The 17,581-nt window shown below is 49.2% G+C and overlaps 1 protein-coding gene across 7 annotated transcripts in view; it reads left to right on the top strand.

The window, feature by feature from the left end:
* fam168a (family with sequence similarity 168 member A) overlaps positions 1-17,581 on the top strand; it is a 37,754-nt gene that overhangs the window by 8,877 nt on the left and 11,296 nt on the right. For 2 of the 7 annotated variants that reach the window (XM_056441710.1, XM_056441709.1), the window contains 3 exons: positions 15,405-15,512; positions 15,870-15,920; positions 16,276-16,367. In XM_056441710.1, the coding sequence (XP_056297685.1) occupies positions 15,451-15,512; positions 15,870-15,920; positions 16,276-16,367 (205 nt within the window). In that variant the 5' untranslated portion in view covers positions 15,405-15,450. The other 5 variants (XM_056441711.1, XM_056441712.1, XM_056441705.1 and 2 more) reach the window with 4 other exon arrangements.

Raw genomic sequence — 17,581 nt, 5'->3', positions numbered from 1 at the left:
GTCGGCGTTCCTCTTGATGTCTGCGTTCCTCTTGATGTCGGCGTTCCTCGTGATGTCGGCGTTCCTCGTGATGTCGGCGTTCCTCGTGATGTCGGCGTTCCTCGTGATGTCGGCGTTCCTCTGATGTCGGCGTTCCTCTTGATGTCGGCGTTCCTCGTGATGTCGGCGTTCCTCGTGATGTCGGCGTTCCTCGTGATGTCGGCGTTCCTCGTGATGTCGGCGTTCCTCGTGATGTCGGCGTTCCTCGTGATGTCGGCGTTCCTCGTGATGTCGGCGTTCCTCGTGATGTCGGCGTTCCTCGTGATGTCGGCGTTCCTCGTGATGTCGGCGTTCCTCGTGATGTCGGCGTTCCTCGTGATGTCGGCGTTCCTCGTGATGTCGGCGTTCCTCTTGATGTCGGCGTTCCTCTTGATGTCGGTGTTCCTCGTGATGTCTGTGTTCCTCGTGATGTCGGTGTTCCTCTTGATGTCGGTGTTCCTCTTGATGTCGGTGTTCCTCGTGATGTCGGCGTTCCTCGTGATGTCGGCGTTCCTCGTGATGTCGGCGTTCCTCGTGATGTCGGCGTTCCTCTTGATGTCTGTGTTCCTCGTGATGTCGGCGTTCCTCTTGATGTCGGTGTTCCTCGTGATGTCGGCGTTCCTCTTGATGTCGGCGTTCCTCTTGATGTCGGTGTTCCTCGTGATGTCGGTGTTCCTCTTGATGTCGGCGTTCCTCGTGATGTCGGCGTTCCTCGTGATGTCGGCGTTCCTCGTGATGTCGGCGTTCCTCGTGATGTCGGCGTTCCTCGTGATGTCGGCGTTCCTCTTGATGTCGGCGTTCCTCTTGATGTCTGCGTTCCTCTTGATGTCTGCGTTCCTCGTGATGTCGGCGTTCCTCGTGATGTCGGCGTTCCTCGTGATGTCGGCGTTCCTCGTGGTGTCGGTGTTCCTCTTGATGTCGGCGTTCCTCTTGATGTCGGCGTTCCTCTTGATGTCGGCGTTCCTCGTGATGTCGGCGTTCCTCGTGATGTCGGCGTTCCTCTTGATGTCGGCGTTCCTCGTGATGTCGGCGTTCCTCGTGATGTCGGCGTTCCTCGTGATGTCGGCGTTCCTCGTGATGTCGGCGTTCCTCTTGATGTCGGTGTTCCTCGTGATGTCGGCGTTCCTCGTGATGTCGGCGTTCCTCTTGATGTCGGTGTTCCTCTTGATGTCTGCGTTCCTCGTGATGTCTGTGTTCCTCGTGATGTCGGTGTTCCTCTTGATGTCGGTGTTCCTCTTGATGTCGGTGTTCCTCGTGATGTCGGCGTTCCTCTTGATGTCGGCGTTCCTCGTGATGTCGGCGTTCCTCGTGATGTCGGCGTTCCTCTTGATGTCGGCGTTCCTCTTGATGTCGGCGTTCCTCGTGATGTCGGCGTTCCTCGTGATGTCGGCGTTCCTCGTGATGTCGGCGTTCCTCGTGATGTCGGCGTTCCTCGTGATGTCGGCGTTCCTCGTGATGTCGGCGTTCCTCTTGATGTCGGTGTTCCTCTTGATGTCTGCGTTCCTCGTGATGTCTGTGTTCCTCGTGATGTCGGTGTTCCTCTTGATGTCGGTGTTCCTCTTGATGTCGGTGTTCCTCGTGATGTCGGCGTTCCTCGTGATGTCGGCGTTCCTCGTGATGTCGGTGTTCCTCTTGATGTCGGCGTTCCTCTTGATGTCGGTGTTCCTCGTGATGTCGGCGTTCCTCTTGATGTCGGCGTTCCTCTTGATGTCGGCGTTCCTCTTGATGTCTGCGTTCCTCTTGATGTCTGCGTTCCTCGTGATGTCGGCGTTCCTCGTGATGTCGGCGTTCCTCGTGATGTCGGCGTTCCTCGTGATGTCGGCGTTCCTCGTGATGTCGGCGTTCCTCGTGATGTCGGCGTTCCTCTTGATGTCGGCGTTCCTCGTGATGTCGGCCTCGTGATGTCGGCGTTCCTCGTGATGTCGGCGTTCCTCGTGATGTCGGCGTTCCTCGTGATGTCGGCGTTCCTCGTGATGTCGGCGTTCCTCGTGATGTCGGCGTTCCTCGTGATGTCGGCGTTCCTCTTGATGTCGGCGTTCCTCGTGATGTCGGCGTTCCTCGTGATGTCGGTGTTCCTCTTGATGTCGGTGTTCCTCTTGATGTCGGTGTTCCTCGTGATGTCTGTGTTCCTCGTGATGTCGGTGTTCCTCTTGATGTCGGTGTTCCTCTTGATGTCGGTGTTCCTCGTGATGTCGGCGTTCCTCTTGATGTCGGCGTTCCTCTTGATGTCGTGTTCCTCGTGATGTCGTTCCTCGTGATGTCGGCGTTCCTCTTGATGTCGGCGTTCCTCGTGATGTCGGTGTTCCTCTTGATGTCTGCGTTCCTCGTGATGTCGGCGTTCCTCTTGATGTCGGCGTTCCTCTTGATGTCGGCGTTCCTCGTGATGTCGGCGTTCCTCGTGATGTCGGCGTTCCTCGTGATGTCGGGGGTCCTCGTGATGTCGGCGTTCCTCGTGATGTCGGCGTTCCTCGTGATGTCGGCGTTCCTCTTGATGTCGGCGTTCCTCTTGATGTCGGCGTTCCTCTTGATGTCGGCGTTCCTCGTGATGTCGGCGTTCCTCGTGATGTCGGCGTTCCTCGTGATGTCGGCGTTCCTCGTGATGTCGGCGTTCCTCGTGATGTCGGCGTTCCTCTTGATGTCGGCGTTCCTCTTGATGTCGGTGTTCCTCGTGATGTCGGCGTTCCTCGTGATGTCGGCGTTCCTCGTGATGTCGGCGTTCCTCGTGATGTCGGCGTTCCTCGTGATGTCGGCGTTCCTCGTGATGTCGGCGTTCCTCGTGATGTCGGTGTTCCTCGTGATGTCGGCGTTCCTCGTGATGTCGGCGTTCCTCGTGATGTCGGCGTTCCTCTTGATGTCGGTGTTCCTCGTGATGTCTGTGTTCCTCGTGATGTCGGTGTTCCTCTTGATGTCGGTGTTCCTCTTGATGTCGGTGTTCCTCGTGATGTCGTGTTCCTCGTGATGTCGGCGTTCCTCTTGATGTCGGTGTTCCTCGTGATGTCGGCGTTCCTCTTGATGTCGGCGTTCCTCGTGATGTCGGCGTTCCTCGTGATGTCGGCGTTCCTCTTGATGTCGGCGTTCCTCTTGATGTCGGCGTTCCTCGTGATGTCGGCGTTCCTCGTGATGTCGGCGTTCCTCTTGATGTCGGCGTTCCTCGTGATGTCGGCGTTCCTCGTGATGTCGGCGTTCCTCGTGATGTCGGCGTTCCTCTTGATGTCGGCGTTCCTCGTGATGTGGGCGTTCCTCGTGATGTCGGCGTTCCTCGTGATGTCGGCGTTCCTCGTGATGTCGGCGTTCCTCGTGATGTCGGCGTTCCTCGTGATGTCGGCGTTCCTCGTGATGTCGGTGTTCCTCTTGATGTCGGCGTTCCTCTTGATGTCGGCGTTCCTCGTGATGTCGGCGTTCCTCGTGATGTCGGCGTTCCTCTTGATGTCGGCGTTCCTCTTGATGTCGGCGTTCCTCTTGATGTCGGCGTTCCTCGTGATGTCGGCGTTCCTCGTGATGTCGGCGTTCCTCGTGATGTCGGCGTTCCTCGTGATGTCGGCGTTCCTCGTGATGTCGGCGTTCCTCGTGATGTCGGCGTTCCTCGTGATGTCGGCGTTCCTCGTGATGTCGGCGTTCCTCGTGATGTCGGCGTTCCTCTTGATGTCGGCGTTCCTCGTGATGTCGGCGTTCCTCGTGATGTCGGCGTTCCTCTTGATGTCGGCGTTCCTCGTGATGTCGGCGTTCCTCGTGATGTCGGCGTTCCTCGTGATGTCGGTCCTCGTGATGTCGGCGTTCCTCGTGATGTCGGTGTTCCTCGTGATGTCGGCGTTCCTCTTGATGTCGGCGTTCCTCGTGATGTCGGCGTTCCTCGTGATGTCGGCGTTCCTCGTGATGTCGGCGTTCCTCGTGATGTCGGCGTTCCTCGTGATGTCGGCGTTCCTCGTGATGTCGGCGTTCCTCTTGATGTCGGCGTTCCTCTTGATGTCGGCGTTCCTCGTGATGTCGGCGTTCCTCTTGATGTCGGCGTTCCTCGTGATGTCGGCGTTCCTCGTGATGTCGGCGTTCCTCTTGATGTCGGCGTTCCTCTTGATGTCTGCGTTCCTCGTGATGTCGGCGTTCCTCTTGATGTCGGCGTTCCTCTTGATGTCGGCGTTCCTCGTGATGTCGGCGTTCCTCGTGATGTCGGCGTTCCTCTTGATGTCGGCGTTCCTCGTGATGTCGGCGTTCCTCTTGATGTCGGCGTTCCTCGTGATGTCGGTGTTCCTCTTGATGTCTGCGTTCCTCGTGATGTCGGTGTTCCTCTTGATGTCGGTGTTCCTCGTGATGTCGGCGTTCCTCGTGATGTCGGCGTTCCTCGTGATGTCGGCGTTCCTCGTGATGTCGGTGTTCCTCGTGATGTCGGTGTTCCTCGTGATGTCGGTGTTCCTCGTGATGTCGGTGTTCCTCGTGATGTCGGTGTTCCTCGTGATGTCGGTGTTCCTCTTGATGTCGGTGTTCCTCGTGATGTCGGTGTTCCTCGTGATGTCGGTGTTCCTCGTGATGTCGGTGTTCCTCGTGATGTCGGTGTTCCTCTTGATGTCGGTGTTCCTCGTGATGTCGGTGTTCCTCGTGATGTCGTGATGTCGGCGTTCCTCTTGATGTCGGTGTTCCTCGTGATGTCGGCGTTCCTCGTGATGTCGGCGTTCCTCGTGATGTCGGCGTTCCTCGTGATGTCGGCGTTCCTCTTGATGTCGGCGTTCCTCGTGATGTCGGCGTTCCTCGTGATGTCGGCGTTCCTCGTGATGTCGGTGTTCCTCGTGATGTCGGTGTTCCTCGTGATGTCGGCGTTCCTCGTGATGTCGGTGTTCCTCGTGATGTCGGTGTTCCTCTTGATGTCGGTGTTCCTCGTGATGTCGGTGTTCCTCTTGATGTCGGCGTTCCTCGTGATGTCGGCGTTCCTCGTGATGTCGGCGTTCCTCGTGATGTCGGCGTTCCTCGTGATGTCGGCGTTCCTCTTGATATCTGTGTTCCTCGTGATGTCGGCGTTCCTCTTGATGTCGGCGTTCCTCTTGATGTCGGTGTTCCTCTTGATGTCTGCGTTCCTCGTGATGTCGGCGTTCCTCTTGATGTCGGCGTTCCTCGTGATGTCGGCGTTCCTCGTGATGTCGGTGTTCCTCGTGATGTCGGTGTTCCTCTTGATGTCTGTGTTCCTCTTGATGTCTGTGTTCCTCTTGATGTCGGTGTTCCTCGTGATGTCGGTGTTCCTCGTGATGTCGGTGTTCCTCGTGATGTCGGCGTTCCTCTTGATGTCGTCGTTCCTCTTGATGTCGGTGTTCCTCGTGATGTCGGCGTTCCTCTTGATGTCGGCGTTCCTCGTGATGTCGGCGTTCCTCTTGATGTCGGCGTTCCTCTTGATGTCGGCGTTCCTCTTGATGTCTGCGTTCCTCGTGATGTCGGCGTTCCTCTTGATGTCGGCGTTCCTCTTGATGTCGGCGTTCCTCGTGATGTCGGCGTTCCTCTTGATGTCGGTGTTCCTCTTCAATTCAATTCAATTCAATTCAGTTTATTTGTATAGCCCAATTTCACAAATTACAAATTTGTCTCGGAGTGCTTTACAATCTGTACACATAGACATCCCTGCCCCAAAACCTCACATCGGACCAGGAAAAACTCCCAAATAACCCTTCAGGGGGAAAAGGAAGAAACCTGGAGGAGAGCAACAGAGGAGGATCCCTCTCCTAGGATGGACAGATGCAATAGATGTAACGTGTACAGAAGGACAGATTTAGAGTTAAAATACATTCAATGAATATGACAGAGTGTATGAATAGTTCATAGTAGGCATATTCCACGATGGAGACCTCCACGATCCATCAGGCAGATGGCGGTGGGGAGGAGGAGGGCGGAGTCTCAACAGGACAGTGGCGTAGTCATGAGCAGGAATTCCACGACCCAGACGATCCATCAGGCAGATAGGATCTATGCCGTCTCATAGGGTCCGATGACCCCATGAGACGAAAGTCAAAAGGACTTCCGGGAGAAAGCAGAGTTAGTAACGTGTGATTGAGAGATGAAAATTCATCCTTAAGGAGAGAAAAAGAGGAGATAGGTACTCAGTGCATCCTAAAACGCCCCGCAGCTATAAGCCTATAGCAGCATATCAAGGGGCTGGACCAGGGCAAACCTGATTCAGCCCTAACTATAAGCTCTGTCAAAGAGGAAGGTCTTAAGTCTACTCTTAAACGAGGTGACTGTGTCTGCCTCCCGGACTGAAATTGGAAGCTGGTTCCATAAAAGAGGAGCTTGATAACTAAAGGCTCTGGCTCCCATTCTACTTTTTAAGACTCTAGGAACTACAAGTAGTCCCGCATTTAGTGAGCGAGGCTCTCTAGTGGGGCAATATGGTACGACAAGCTCCTTAAGATATGATGGAGCATCACCAATCAAGGCTTTGTAGGTTAAGAGAAGAATTTTAAAAGTGATTCTTGATTTTACTGGGAGCCAGTGCAGAGCAGCTAGTGCAGGAGTGATGTGATCTCTTTTCTTAGTTTTAGTGAGAACACGAGCTGCAGCATTCTGGATCAACTGGAGAGACCTAAGAGATTTATTAGAGCAGCCTGCTAATAAGGAGTTGCAGTAATCCAGTCTCAAGTAACGAACGCGTGAACCAATTTTCTGCATCTTTTGAGACAAGATGTGCCTGATTTTTGAAATATTACGTAGATGAAAGAATGCAGTCCTTGAGATTTGCTTTACGTGGGAGTTAAAGGACAAGTCCCGATCAAAGATAACGCCAAGATTCTTTACAGTGGTGTTGGATGCCAGGGCAATGCCGTCTACAGAATCCACATCACCAGATAATTGATCTCTGAGGTGCTCAGGGCCGATTAAAATTACTTGGTTTTGTCTGAGTTTAACATCAAGAAGTTGCAGGTCATCCATGTTTTTATGTCTTTAAGACATGCTTGAATTTTACAGAGTTGGTTGCTCTCCTCTGGTTTTATCGATAAATATAGTTGAGTGTCATCTGCATAACAATGAAAGTTTATGGAGTGTTTCCTGATAATATTGCCCAAAGGAAGCATGTATAAGGTAAATAAAATTGGTCCAAGCACAGAACCTTGTGGAACTCCGTGATTAACGTTGGTGGTTATCGAGCGTCATCGTTTACAAATACAAACTGAGATCGATCTGATAAATAGGATTTAAACCAAATTAGTGCCGTGCCTGAAATGCCAATCGACTGCTCCAGTCTCTGTAACAGGATGTCATGGTCAATGGTGTCGAATGCAGCACTAAGGTCTAACAAGACCAGGACAGAGAGGAGTCCTTTATCTGCTGCCATTAAGAGGTCATTTGTAATTTTCACCAGTGCCGTCTCGGTGCTGTGGTGTTTTCTAAATCCTGATTGAAATTTCTCAAATAAACTATTATGATGTAGAAAGTCGCACAACTGATTTGCGACCACTTTCTCAAGGATCTTGGAGAGGAAGGGAGGTTAGAGATCGGTCTGTAGTTAGCCAACACCTCTGGATCCAGAGTGGGCTTCTTCAGGAGAGGTTTAATAACAGCCACTTTGAAGGAGTGTGGTACGTGGCCTGTTAGCAGAGACACATTGATAATATCTAATAGAGAGCCGCCAATTAAAGGCAAAACGTCTTTAAGCAGCCTCGTCGGGATGGGGTCCAAGAGACAGGTAGATGTGTTCAAGTAGAAACCGTTGAAAATAATTGGTCACGGTTGATAGGAGAAAATCCTCCAAATATACACCAGGGCATACAGCGGTTTCCAAGGCCATTCCACTTGAGGACAGATTGGCACTGGTTATGGGCAAGAGATTATTAATCTTGTCCTAATAGTTAAAATCTTTTCATTAAAGAAGTTCATAAAGTCATTACCACTAAGGTTTATAGGAATGCTCGGCTCCACAGAGCTGTGACTCTCTGTCAGCCTGGCTACAGTGCTGAAGAGAAACCTGGGGTTGTGTTTATTTTTTTCTATTATTAATGAGTAATAGGCTGCTCTGGCATTACGGAGGGCCTTCTTATATGTTTTAAGACTATCTCGCCAAACTAAGCGGGATTCTTCGAGATTAGTTGAACGCCATATGCGTTCAAGCTTTCGTGACGCTTGCTTCAGTTTGCGGGTCTGCGGGTTATACCAGGAGCAAACCTCCTCTTCCTCACTGTCTTCTTCTTCAGAGGGCTATCGAGTCCAGTGTCATTCTCAGAGAGCCTATGGCACTGTCAACAAGATGATCAATCTGGGACGGACTAAAGTTAGACCAGGAGTCCTCTGTTATATTGAGACGTGGTATCGAATCAAATACAGAAGGAATCGCTTCTTTAAATTTAGCTACAGCACTATCAGTTAGACATCTAGTGTAGAAACTTTTGACTAACGGAGTACACTCCGGTAGTATAAATTAAAAAGTTATGAGGTTGTGGTCTGACAGAAGAGGATTCTGTGGGAAGACGTTCAAATGCTCAATGTCAACGCCATAAGTAAGAACAAGATCAAGCGTGTGGCCAAAGCTGTGAGTGGGTTTCTGTACTCTCTGACATAAGCCAATCGAGTCCAACAAGGAGATGAATGCAGCACTAAGGCAATCATTATCAACATCCACATGGATATTAAAATCTCCAACAATAATAACTTTATCGGTTTTAAGAACCAAACTTGATATAAATTCTGAGAATTCAGATATAAACTCTGAATATGGACCTGGTGGCGGTACAGAATCACAAATCGAATTGGCTGTAGTGTTTTCCAGGTTGGATGTGAAAGACTAAGAACAAGGCTTTCAAATGAGGTGTAGTGTAATTTTGGTTGAGGATTAATTAATAGGCTCGATTCAAAGATGGCTGCTACTCCACCTCCTCGACCGGTGCCTCGAGGAATGTGAGTATTAATATGACTTGGAGGAGTCGATTCATTCAGGCAGACATATTCTTCATGGCTCAGCCAGGTTTCAGTTAGGCAACATAAATCAATGTGATTATCTGATATTAAATCATTCAGTAACACAGCTTTAGATGATAGAGATCGAATATTTAGGAGACCACATTTAATAGACCTATTTTGTTGCACTGCTGAAATAATTGTGTTAACTTGTATAAGGTTATTGTGTACGACTCCTCTTCTGCTTACTCTTGATGTCGGCGTTCCTCTTGATGTCGGTGTTCCTCGTGATGTCGGCGTTCCTCTTGATGTCGGGGATGTCGGCGTTCCTCTTGATGTCGGCGTTCCTCGTGATGTCGGAGTTCCTCGTGATGTCGGCGTTCCTCTTGATGTCGGCGTTCCTCGTGATGTCGGCGTTCCTCGTGATGTCGGCGTTCCTCGTGATGTCGGCGTTCCTCGTGATGTCGGCGTTCCTCTTGATGTCGGTGTTCCTCGTGATGTCGGTGTTCCTCGTGATGTCGGTGTTCCTCTTGATGTCTGTGTTCCTCTTGATGTCGGTGTTCCTCGTGATGTCGGTGTTCCTCGTGATGTCGGTGTTCCTCGTGATGTCGGCGTTCCTCTTGATGTCGGTGTTCCTCGTGATGTCGGCGTTCCTCTTGATGTCGGCGTTCCTCTTGATGTCGGCGTTCCTCGTGATGTCGGTGTTCCTCGTGATGTCGGCGTTCCTCGTGATGTCGGCGTTCCTCGTGATGTCGGCGTTCCTCGTGATGTCGGCGTTCCTCGTGATGTCGGTGTTCCTCTTGATGTCTGTGTTCCTCTTGATGTCGGTGTTCCTCGTGATGTCGGTGTTCCTCGTGATGTCGGCGTTCCTCTTGATGTCGGCGTTCCTCGTGATGTCGGCGTTCCTCGTGATGTCGGCGTTCCTCGTGATGTCGGCGTTCCTCGTGATGTCGGTGTTCCTCTTGATGTCGGTGTTCCTCTTGATGTCGGTGTTCCTCTTGATGTCGGCGTTCCTCGTGATGTCGGCGTTCCTCGTGATGTCGGCGTTCCTCGTGATGTCGGCGTTCCTCGTGATGTCGGCGTTCCTCGTGATGTCGGCGTTCCTCTTGATGTCTGTGTTCCTCGTGATGTCTGTGTTCCTCTTGATGTCGGTGTTCCTCTTGATGTCTGCGTTCCTCGTGATGTCGGCGTTCCTCTTGATGTCGGCGTTCCTCTTGATGTCGGTGTTCCTCGTGATGTCGGTGTTCCTCTTGATGTCGGTGTTCCTCGTGATGTCGGTGTTCCTCTTGATGTCTGTGTTCCTCTTGATGTCGGTGTTCCTCGTGATGTCGGTGTTCCTCGTGATGTCGGTGTTCCTCGTGATGTCGGCGTTCCTCTTGATGTCGTCGTTCCTCTTGATGTCGGTGTTCCTCGTGATGTCGGCGTTCCTCTTGATGTCGGTGTTCCTCGTGATGTCGGTGTTCCTCGTGATGTCGGTGTTCCTCGTGATGTCGGTGTTCCTCTTGATGTCGGTGTTCCTCTTGATGTCGGTGTTCCTCGTGATGTCGGCGTTCCTCTTGATGTCGGCGTTCCTCGTGATGTCGGCGTTCCTCTTGATGTCGGTGTTCCTCGTGATGTCGGTGTTCCTCGTGATGTCGGTGTTCCTCGTGATGTCGGTGTTCCTCTTGATGTCGGTGTTCCTCTTGATGTCGGCGTTCCTCGTGATGTCGGCGTTCCTCTTGATGTCGGCGTTCCTCTTGATGTCGGTGTTCCTCGTGATGTCGGCGTTCCTCGTGATGTCGGTGTTCCTCTTGATGTCGGTGTTCCTCTTGATGTCTGCGTTCCTCGTGATGTCTGCGTTCCTCGTGATGTCGGTGTTCCTCTTGATGTCGGTGTTCCTCTTGATGTCGGTGTTCCTCTTGATGTCGGTGTTCCTCGTGATGTCGGCGTTCCTCGTGATGTCGGCGTTCCTCGTGATGTCGGCGTTCCTCTTGATGTCTGTGTTCCTCGTGATGTCGGCGTTCCTCTTGATGTCGGCGTTCCTCGTGATGTCGGCGTTCCTCTTGATGTCGGTGTTCCTCGTGATGTCGGCGTTCCTCTTGATGTCTGCGTTCCTCGTGATGTCGGCGTTCCTCGTGATGTCTGTGTTCCTCGTGATGTCGGTGTTCCTCGTGATGTCGGCGTTCCTCTTGATGTCTGTGTTCCTCTTGATGTCTGTGTTCCTCTTGATGTCGGCGTTCCTCGTGATGTCGCCGTTCCTCTTGATGTCGGCGTTCCTCGTGATGTCGGCGTTCCTCGTGATGTCGGCGTTCCTCTTGATGTCGGCGTTCCTCGTGATGTCGGTGTTCCTCGTGATGTCGGCGTTCCTTGTTCCTTGTTAAATTAAATCGAGTTAGAACGGCAAACGACATCAGCATCATGGCCGCCCTCTTAAAGGGCCGGAAACACTTTATAAACTCCTCGTACATATTGTTAAATAACTCTTTGCATTTGATTATTGTTTGAGTGTAGAACTATTGTACACAAGAAAATGTCTCTAATATTACAACTTAAATCCATTTAATCTAAAACCTTCAAAATAAAAGCACAGGATAATTTTCTTCAATTTCTTTAAGAAAAGGGGATCACGTGTCCTTAACCCTTGTGTTGCCTTCGGGTCAATTTGACCCGATTCAATGTTTCACCCTCCTGTCGCCTTCGGGTCAATATGACCCGATTCAATGTTTAACCCTCCTGTTACCTTTATATTTACTAACATATTTTACCCTTGAGGTCAATATGACCCCAGCTATTAAAATCTCCAGAAAATTATTAGAATTAATATTGTTTTCCAAGTGTAAGTGTGAGGTACTTTATGTTTGTTTGTTGACTCCCGAAAGAACACCGACATTAAACATTGAATCGGGTCAAATTGACCTGAAGGCGACAGGAGGGTTAAACATTGAATCGGGTCAAAATGACCCGAAGGCAACACAAGGGTTAAAGCTGCAGGGGCCACATAAAGCGATGAGGGTCAGCGGTCCGTCCGTCGATTGGGGTGTTGGCGGTGCCCTAGTCCACGTGGACCTGAGCAAGACACCTGAGTGGCTCCCTGTAGCTGTGTCTACGGTTCCGTAACCCTCCTGTGACCTTTGGGGTCAACTTGACCCCATTCAATGTTTAACGTCTCTAAAAAAATGATCGACATAATTTTTTATGCTCATATTTCATGACTTTTCCTAATTTATTGGAGACAAAAAATTCAAACGATATGTTTTCCATGTCCTGTACAATTTGACCCCAGGCTGTTTTTCACTGTGTAAAACAAATAAGAAATATCAACCTTTTTATTTATTACATTCGCATTGAAAATGCGGAAGGTTATGTTTTGATCGCCGTGTATTTATTTATTTATTTGTTTGCGTGTTACTCCCATAACTAAAAAAAGTATTAAACCGGATTGCATGAAATTTGGTGGGATGATTGGTTATTATCCGGGGACCATTTGATTAGATTTTGGGATCGATCGGGTCAAAGGTCAAGGTCATGAAAGGGCAAAATCTTCCTTTTACCATAGCGCGGTCAATTTGTATCTAATTGGCAACTAATGCCAACATGTTCATAACTCAATGCCCAATCTTGTGATATGCGAAGGTATGCGCTCTACCGAGTGCCCGTTCGAGTTTAAAGTGTGTTTAGGTATTCGACAAACAAACATACCTCACACTTAAACTTGGGAAACAATATTAATTCTAATAATTTTCTCTAGGTTTTAATTGCTGGGGTCAAATGGACCCCACGGGTAAAAGATGTGAGTAAATTTGAAGGTAACAGGATTTATATAAATAAATGGATAGTCCCCTCACCTGCAGCTCTTTGGCCGATGAAGGGACGCTACGCCGCCGCTACCAATGACGCTCCTCGGCCTCAGTTCGCCAAATGTATTGCATGTTCATGCACATGCATGTGCCATTTATATATATGCATATATATATATATATACATGTATACATTTCTGGCTCCACAGCCAAATGTAACGTCTCTTTTCTTAGTGAATCTCTGGAAAAATGGTTTTTCACAATCAAAGATGGTGGCTCTGCAAAATGCAAGGTCTTTTTTTTTTACGCACTCGAGCTTCTGAAGCTTCTGAAGCCGCTCCGCTGGAGACAAAGGGAGTCGTGTCCAGACACTCACCACACGTCCTCCTGCCGTCCACTGGTCCTCCCAAACCTTCATCAGGCTCATTGTGGCGCCCCTCTTGTTCGCACCCATTCACCCACACACACACACACACACACACACACACACGTCTTTCTCTCCACACGCAGTAATTGGGCGGCACGAGACCTCCGGGTTAGCTTAGCCACCTGCCCCCTGTGCTGGCGGCCATTGTTCCTCCTTCCCTCTGCACATCACAACCTGAATAAGCGGCCCGTTACTCTCTCCACCGGTTCGCCGTCTCTTTGATCTGATTATTTTGTGCCCGTTTAAGACGGCGAGAGGCTCCGGCTAACGGGTTAGCATTTGTGGTTTTTTGAGCGATTCGTCTCGGCGACTTTGGGACGGATCGACGTGAATTCTGACGGACATTAATTCATTCATAACCAACCTTCCTTCTCATGCAGCGCCACGAGGGCGACTCCACACTTTTAGTCATTATTGCAGAATCTAACTGGATCACCTCAAGAATGTAATCCCTGATTTACCCCCAAGTGTCTCCCAACCCTAGATTTATAGTTTCTTTAAATGTTGCAGTGCGGAAAAGTTGGACTAATCTTTTTGCATTATTCTTTTGTTTTTTACATTCAAACATTTGAAGACAGGCTGATTAACGAAAGATGAGAGAAGCTAACGACACGTTTAACAACAGAGAGAGACGGAGGCCCAGAGGAGGATGACATCAGAGGAAGAGACTCATCAATCCCCAAAGGCACATTGTATTCTGAGGAATATGAATTTGGGCAATTGACATGATCTCACACGCACACACACACACACACACACACACACACACACACACAGGTTCATGTTTTTTGGGGCAATTTGTGCCGAAAACACTCGTCCAGTCAGGGCGCCTCTGGGCGTTTTGACGTCAGGTTCCTGGAGGGAGCGCCACATGCGTCCCCGTCTCGTGGGAAGTGTCTCGGAGCCGCGTATGACCGGGCGTCATGACGACGAAGCTATAATCGCCCGGGCGATGTGTTGACTCGCCCGGCAGCGCCTGGCCGGGTGGACCGGGCTCCAGAGTGTGTGTGTGTGTGTGTGTAAAAAAAAAAAAACTGTTCATGCATTCTCGTCCACGGCACACAACAGGGCCACGGTGGAAACCAGACGGAACCGGTTCACACACACAAACTCGATAACACACACAGACGGGTTCCCACCTGATTTATTCCTCAGCTGCTGTGCCGTGTGTTCTGTGTGCGTTCTGTGTGTGTTCTGCGTTGTGCGTTCTGTGTGTGTTCTGCGTTGTGTGTTCTGTGTGCGACGCTTCTGCGGATCACCGCTCACTCGCAGCTCGGTGCCAGAACTCCGTTTGGCCTTCTCTGTGTTGTGTTGAGTTGTGTTGAGTTGAGTTGTGTTGTGTTGAGTTGAGTTGTGCTCCGTCACTCTGCCCTCTCCACTGGGCGTGTCGTGTGCTTTGTGTCGTTTGGCTGTCTGTAATGTTGCTTTGGATGTTGTGCACAGCACGTTACATATATATATATATTTATATATACACACACACGCATTCATATCCATGCCTCACTTTGTCTTGGACAAACACACAACATGAAGGATAAACATACACTACCGTTTAAAAGTTCGGGGTCACTTAGAAATGTCCTTATTGTTCAAAGTAAAGCACTGTTTTTTTACTAAACATAACATTAAATGAGTCATAACTCTCTACATAGTTAATGTGTAGATGACTATTCTCAGGTGTTAATGAAGTCTCTACAGAGGTGTGTAGAGGCCCATCTCCAGTGTTCTAATGGTACATTGTGTTATCGCCTGAGAAGACTAGCGGAGGGGTAGAAAACCCTTTAAACCCTTTTTATGTGAGCGCAGCTGAAAACAGTTATGCTGGTGAGAGAAGTGATAAAACTGGCCTTCCTTTGAGCCACAAGAAGAAGAACATTAATATTTACTATACAAATCATTATTTATAACCTCGTTAACGTCTTGACTATATTTTATATTCATTTTGAAATTTACTTGATAAATAAAAGTGTGAATAAAACAACATTTTCTGGGTGACCCCAAACTTTTCGAACGCTAGTTTATGTCCACACACAACTGATGGTACCGTATATTTTAAAGCCCATTTCACACACACACACACACACATTAGTTTTTAATCCATACACAGTTCTGTATGTGTGTATATTGGTGGCTAAAGACACACACACACACACTCATTCAAACCCACACAAATCACCGTCCCCCTCCCCCGCTGCGTCACTAACCATTTGCCGTGGCACCGGCCGCTTGCTTTTTAAACATTCCTCTTCTTTCTTTTTTTTAGCCGTTTCCTCTCCTCCTGTGTTCGTTGTAATCATGACCTCTCGCTGTTTTAATTTCAGATTTGCATATCCACTTCCACTTCTTCCTCATTTGCATACAGCAAGAATGGCAGGCGGGCATCCCACAGACAAATTCAGTTTCATGTATCAACCAGACACGCACAAGAGGTACGGGGCACGCATGCACACACTCACTCGCAAACAACACACACACACAACACAACACACACATGCACCATCTCCTCCACGACCAGGTAAGTCGCTGAGGTGTATTCTCCTCTCCGTGTTGCGAGGCGGTGTGAGCGGCTCTGATGCCGGTCACCTTCACCCATCACCTGTACCGCCGCGGTCCACAGACCGCGAGGCGACCCGTCACCTCACTGGACCCACGCGTACCTGTGCACTTCTGTCGGCACTCGGGCCGCCATTGATCCCCCGAGCCCACCTGACGGCCAGGTGTCACGGGGCTTGTATTTTAATTAAATCTCCTTTTTCTTTTCGTTGCATGCTGGCAAAATCCTTCAGCTGGATTGTCGCCTTAAGAATCGAGAGTTTGGGATTCATGTGTGATGATGAGTGAGTGTGTGTGTGTGTGTGTGCTTGATAATCGTAAAACAATTTTCTTTCCAATTTATGTGGCTTACGTCTCCCTCTCCTCCGTTTTTCTTCCGTTTTCTCTTCATCCCTCGTCTCTCGCTCGCTCGCTCTCGCTCGCTCTCTTTCGCTCTCGCTCTCTCTCTCTTTCTCTCTCACTCTCTCTCGCTCTCTCTCTTTCGCTCTCGCTCTCTCGCTCTCTCTCTTTCGCTCTCGCTCTCTCTCTCTCTCTCTCTCTCTCTCTCTCTTTCGCTCTCTCTCTCTCTCTCTCTCTCTCTCTCTCTCTCTCTCTCGCTCCCTCTCCTCCACACACTGTCTGTGTCTCTCTCTCTCTCAGTAAGAACAGGTTAGCTTCAGCTATGAATCCAGTCTACAGCCCCGTTCAGCCCGGCACCCCCTATGGAAACCCTAAGAACATGGCCTTTGCCGGTAAGAGACACACACACACACACACACACACACACACACAGGTCTGCAAACTACACTCTGTGTCAGAAGTCCTCCGGGACGATGATCTGATTCAATTTTGAGTTTTGCTACATTGAATCCAGTTTGTTTCTGTGAGACATCATTCCTCTGGTGGATCGATGCTGGAGACACCGGGACACACACACACACACACACACACAGACATATAACCATCCGCTATACAACTATGGATATGTTTCTACGGGTAGCTGCAAGCTTTGATGTTCCAAAAAGTCAAACTGTTCATTGTTTTTGTTTCATTCATCCTGACACTCAACACAAACTACACACACTACACAAACTACACACACTACCGCAGCTCTAGACGATGCCCACACGATGTTACGTCTCTTTGGATAAAAGCGTCAGCTCAACGACGTGTGATGTAATTTACAAGCACAAGCTTGAACACGTTGTTGTTGTTGTGTATTTTATTCAGTCAATCATTGCAATACAATACAACATTATTACATATAATAAACAAAACAGAAAGACTGAAAAGGTAGAAGCAAAAAAAGCTTATATATTCCTATCCTAAATTATTATAATCAAATAAATCAGAAAATGTATATAAAATAACAAAGAAGGAAAAAAAATATATATGTGTGTAATATATATATATAAATAAATAATTTTGTATTAGCAAAATACTAATGTTTGTACATGTAAGGAGGAGTGGTCATGATCATCCCTCGTTTATCTTTTCACGGGGATGTAACATCCGGTCTGTCATCGTATTGATTAATAAAAGGTTCTGAATCGATGAACCTGAGCGGTTAATTTAATAATTTACGGCATGAAACAGAGACGCTGTAATCAGATGTTTATTTTGAGTTGACGCATCACTAATATTTGTCTTATCGAAATTGTCGTCCACTAGTTTTCTGCGTGACTTTTGATGAGCCGATGGTTTCATCACTTTTCGGGTTTTCATGGAGAATTAAGCCCAATTAAAAATATCAAACGACGTGAACATGTGTGACTTCCTGTACCTTTACCTGTGTGGTCAAAATACAACATTTAATTAATTAAGCCGTGACTGGAGCCGGAAACAACGAGGCTCAATGCTACAGAGCAGAGTGAGAGATTGACTGCCGTGAGCAGCACTTTGCTCACTAACCGTCCCGTCTCTTGGCTCTCCTGCCCGTCTGTCTGTCTGCCCGTCTGTCTGTCTG

The sequence above is a fragment of the Pseudoliparis swirei genome, chromosome 20 (assembly GCF_029220125.1).
Source record: "Pseudoliparis swirei isolate HS2019 ecotype Mariana Trench chromosome 20, NWPU_hadal_v1, whole genome shotgun sequence".
NCBI classification, from domain to species: domain Eukaryota; kingdom Metazoa; phylum Chordata; class Actinopteri; order Perciformes; family Liparidae; genus Pseudoliparis; species Pseudoliparis swirei.
The sequence above is the reverse complement of the archived record's forward strand: the minus strand, read 5'-3'. Positions and strand labels throughout refer to the sequence as shown.